At 50.8% G+C, this 4,936-nt stretch overlaps 1 protein-coding gene across 1 annotated transcript; it reads right to left on the reverse strand.

Annotated features, from left to right (window-relative positions):
- Positions 1-2,532: 2,532 nt before the first annotated feature.
- On the reverse strand, positions 2,533-3,292 carry LOC125918562 (40S ribosomal protein S20-like). The gene is made up of 2 exons (XM_049624548.1): positions 2,905-3,292; positions 2,533-2,697 (listed from the first exon to the last, which is right to left on the reverse strand). The coding sequence occupies exons 1-2, from the start codon at positions 3,124-3,126 to the stop codon at positions 2,533-2,535; spliced, it is 387 nt and encodes a 128-aa protein (XP_049480505.1). The 5' UTR covers positions 3,127-3,292.
- Positions 3,293-4,936: the final 1,644 nt, after the last annotated feature.

Genomic DNA, 4,936 nt, shown 5'->3' on the forward strand with positions numbered 1-4,936 from the left:
GGGGGAGGGGCAGAGAGAGAGAGGGAGACACAGAATCTGAAACAGGCTCCAGGCTCTGCGCTGTCAGCACAGAGCCCGACGCGGGGCTCGAGCTCACGGGTGTGAGATCATGACCTGGGCCGAAGTCGGACGCTTAACCGACTGAGCCACCCAGGCGCCCCTTTTTAAGTAATCTCTACACCCAGCGCAGGGCCCAAACTCACAACCCCAAGATCAAGAGTCGTATGCTCTACCGACCGAGCCAGCCAGGCGCCCCTCAGTAGTACCTGCTTTTAAGTGTTTATTATGAAGATAGTGAATGGCAGCCATTCTTACTATTTCCCAAGCGTCCACTACGTGTGCTGTGCTGGGCTTTGTTGTTTATTCTCGAGCAGTGTGACCCTTGGGCTCAGGCAACCAGGAGGCAGGAGCCCCTGCATTTCAGAGAGCCCACTCCAGACCTCCTCTGCTGGGCCCATCCCCGTAGAGTGAGGAGTCAGAGAGGCCAAGAGGCCTTGCCCACCTGAAGCCCATCTCTACCCCCTTCTAGACCACCTCTGGGTGTCCAGATCCCAGAATCTCTTGAGCTAGCTTCTGGGGCCTGGAAGGGTCCTTGCCTAATCCAAACTCTGCTGCTGGGGTAGATTTCCAGGCCTGAGGGGTGGCTGAGGGACAGCTACTTGCCAGGAGTGGTGAATAAACCTTGAACATCTGGTGGTAGGGCAGGGAGGGGACGAGAGAGAGAAGGGCCTCTGGTGTGCTCTCATCAGGGACTACCTTGCCTTTACCAATCTTTACAAATGCCCCAAAAGGTAGGGATTACTAGCGTCATTTTATTGTATTTAATTAATTTTTTAGAACATTTAAAAATTGTTTTTATTTCAAAAAAATTTTTTTACATTTATTTATTTTTGAGAGACAGAGCGAGACAGAGCACAAGTGGGGAGGGGCAGAGAGAGAAGGAGACGCAGAATCCGAAGCAGGCTCCAGGCTCTGAGCAAGAGGTCAGCACAGAGCCCGACGCGGGGCTCAAACCCACAAACCGCGAGATCATGACCTGAGCCAAAGTCGGACGCTCAACCGACTGAGCCACCCAGGCGCCCCAGAGCATTTTTAAAAATATTTCTTTTGAGAGAGAGAGAGAGTGTGTGAACAGAGAGAGGGAGAGAGAGAATCGCAAGCAGGCTCCACGCCGTCAGTGCAGACCCCTGCCCCCCCCACCACGGGACTCCATCTCACAAACTGTGAGATCATGATCTGAGCCTAAATCGAGAGTTGGATTCTTAACTAACTAAGCCACCCAGGTGCCCCTTTTAGTACTATTTTAGAAAGAAACCGAGGCTCAGGCTTAGAGGGGCGATTCCAAAGCCTGTTCGTTTTATTGGCTTTGAGGCCACAGTGCTTTATGTCCAGGTGCTTTACATCTTCACTTCATTCGATCCTCACAACGACCCTATGATAAAGCAACATTAGCATCCCACTTTACAGATGAGGAAACCGAGGCACAGAACAGACTCGTCTAAGGTCACGCAACTCATTAGCGGCAGTTGAATCTTGGCAGTCCAGCTCTTAACTTTAGGCTTTGCTGTCTATCACCATTATCAGAGTTTTCATTCAGTTCCTTAACTTGGGTAGCACCCACTCTGCCTCAGTCATCTCTCTGAGGAATGGGATACAGTAAAATGCCCCCCAGCCACCTCCACCCCCCCGCCCAAGTCCGTAAAGCTACGAAGAGGCAGAAATGTGATCCAAGCTGAAGGGAAGGCCATGTGGCAGTTGCGGGGGGGACTGGGGCTTAACTCCTCACCCTCTGCCCTGCAGGCCCAGGAGAGCTGGGCAGGGCCCTGGGGGCTGCTCAGAGAGGCCCCTCTGGCGACTGTGCGACTATGCCCTCCCTCCCAGCCTGTGGCCTGAGAAGATGGCGCTTTCTCAGGGCCAGAAGCAGAGACTGCGTCCCCCCCACCACCACCACCACCGCCTTCCTCTCCAAGGCCCAGCTGTGGGGCGGCTGCCCAAGCTCCCGCCAGCCCCTCCTCTCCTACTCCCTGGCCAAGTTGCTGCTCTGTGGTCACCTGGACCCAATTTCCTCCTTCCTGCCTCCTCCCATCTCTGGGAAGCGCCCCTGGGCTGCCCTGCCAATTTCCAAAGGCTTCTCCCCCAGGAAGACTTCTCTGTTCTCCCCCCACCCGCACCCCCAGGTCTCCTACCCCTCCTTGGAACACTCCAGCTCCTCTCCCTTCAGCCCCACACATAGAGAATCATTTGGACCATCAGCCCATTTTCCATTTGGTTCCTGGCTGAACATTAGGTCCCCCTGGCCAGACTGTGAGTTCTCTTCCCCAAGGCGGTTATCACATCATGTGCTTCCCTCTCCCCCCGCGGTGCCAGGCAGGGAGGAGCCCAGAGCAGAGCTGCCCATGCCCCAGGAGCTGAACCTTGGTACTCAGAGGCCTGAAGTCAGCATCATTGTTCTTTAAGCTTTTGAGAGCAAAGCGTGCCTTTCATTTATCATTTTTTTAAACAACTGATAATCAATTTATTAAAAAGGTTGATTTAAGTATCTGCACTGGTGACTTCAGCCTCAACTCCTGGCTCAATACTGATGGAAGTAATCCGCTTAACAATCTCAGAAGGACTGTGCAAATCAATGAGTCGCTTGTGGATGCTCATCTGAAAATGATCCCGAGTCTCAGAACCTTCACCACAAGTTTTTCTTTTCTTTTTTTAAAGTTTATTTATTTATTTTGAGAGAGACAGAGACAGCACGAGTGGCGGAGGGACAGAAAGAGAGGGACAGAGAGAGAATCCCACGCAGGCTCTGTGCTGCCAGCTGCACAAAGCCCGACATGGGGCTTGAACTCACAAAACCGGGAGATCGTGATCTGAGTCGAAACCAAGAGCCGGACACTTAAACGACTGAGCCACCCAGGCACCCCAACAAGGAGTTTTTCTTGTAGTGATTCTCAGAGTCTTGGTAGGCATCCAAACTGGTCCTTTCACATTGAGAGTCTTTTCCTTTGCGCCTGTGATCAAGTCAGCAAATACCTTCTCTAAAGATTTTATGCTATGGCTGGTTAGAGTCATTCTAACTCGGCGAATCGCCACCTCTGGTTCCAAGGGTGTCTTCCCGGTGTCTTTAAAAGCCATGGCCGCAGTGTGGCTTCCAGAAGGACCTGTTCCTTGGCGCCGAGAGCAGCAGGGAATCAGGAGCAGGAGGGGGTCAGCCAAAACCCTGCTGTGGCTGCGACTTTGTCTTCCTCAAAGAGAAAGCAAAGCACCCTTAGGTGAAGAAACCCAGAAGGCGCAGGGAGAAGGAACTTGCCCAAAGTCACCCAAAGGCCAGGCCAGTACTCAGCCCAGGTCCTGTGACGCTCAGCTGCAGGTTTCTGACACTACCTGGATGGAGCTTCTAATAATCCTCCTAGGTCCTCATTTTCAGGCAGGAGACCAAAATATTTCCCAATGATGTATTATCAGAACGAGGGTGGAGGGGATGGTTAATTCTGCCTCATATGTCGTATCTGGAAAAACCCCAAAGACATTATTCGTCCAACCTCCTTCCATATACCCCCATTTCATAAACAAGCAAACTGAGACCCCAAAAGCAGACGGGACCTCCTCGAGGTCACACCAAGCGGGGACTAGAGCTGAGACTGGATTCCGTGTCAAGTTCTCTGATGAAAAATTAGGCATCACCAACTAATTCATTCATTCAACAAAGATTTTTTTTTTTTTTTTTTGAGAGCCTAATAATACCAGGCTCTATGCTGGCTGCTGAGAATGTAAGGGTAAAAAAGACAGTCACAGGTGGTAGGAATAGGAGGGGGTCCTCGGACAGGAAATGTGGGGCATCTTGATCCAAGTACCAGTTACATGGTTGTGTTCGGTTTGTGAAAATCCATCGAGCTGTACATTTTGATAGGTGCACTTTTCTGAATGTGTATTTCGATTAAAACACTTTTTAAAAGACAGTCCCGGGGCTCCTGGGTGGCTCAGTCAGTTAAGCATCTGACTTTGGCTCAGGTCATGATCTCACAGTTCGTGGGTTCAAGCCCCGCGTCGGGCTCTGTGCTGATGGCTCAGAGCCTGGAGCCTGTTTCGGATTCTGTGTCTCCCTCTCTCTCTGCCCCTCCCCCGCTTGAGCTCTGTCTCTCTCTCTCTCTCTCTCTCTCTCTCTCTCAAAAATAAATAAACATTTAAAAAAATAATAAAAAAATAAAAGACAGTCCCAGGGCAGGGTGCCTGGGTGGCACAGATGGTTAGGCGTCCAACTCTTGATTTCAGCTAGGCCAGGATCTCCCGGTTTGTGGGATCGAGCCCCAGGTTGGGCTCTGTGCTGTCAGTGCAGAGCCTGCTTGGGCTTCTCTCTCTCCTTCTCTCTTTCTGCCCCAACTCCACTTGTGCTCTCCCTCTTTCCCTCTCAAAATAAATACACTTAACAAACAAATATATCTATGTCTATATCTATCTCTATCTATATATGAGAGTCACAAGCATTGAGCTTACAGAACTACAGTACAGTAGAGGAGATGAGATGTTAATTACACAAATAATTGGTTAGTTACCATTGTGACAAGTGCTACAATAAAAGTAGAGGTTGCTAAGGGCTGTGGAGTACAATAACTTGATCTAATCTGCGAGTAGTCAAGGAAGGCTTCTCGAAGGAAGTGGGGGATATGCTGAACTGTAAAGAATGAGAAGGCATGAACGGAGTGGGAGTGATTCTCAACCCCTACCTTACACGGCACGAAAACTGATTCAAGATGGGGCACCTGGCTGGCTCAGTCGGTAGCGCGTGTGACTCTTGATCTCTGGGCCACGAGTTTGAGCTTACTTAAAAAACAATAATAATTAGGGGCGCCTGGGTGGCTCAGTCGGTTGAGCGTCCGACTTCAGCTCAGGTCACGATCTCACGGTTTGTGAGTTCGAGCCCCGCGTCAGGCTCTGGGCTGATGGC

Source organism: Panthera uncia, unplaced genomic scaffold (genome assembly GCF_023721935.1).
Source record: "Panthera uncia isolate 11264 unplaced genomic scaffold, Puncia_PCG_1.0 HiC_scaffold_994, whole genome shotgun sequence".
NCBI classification, from domain to species: Eukaryota; Metazoa; Chordata; class Mammalia; order Carnivora; family Felidae; genus Panthera; species Panthera uncia.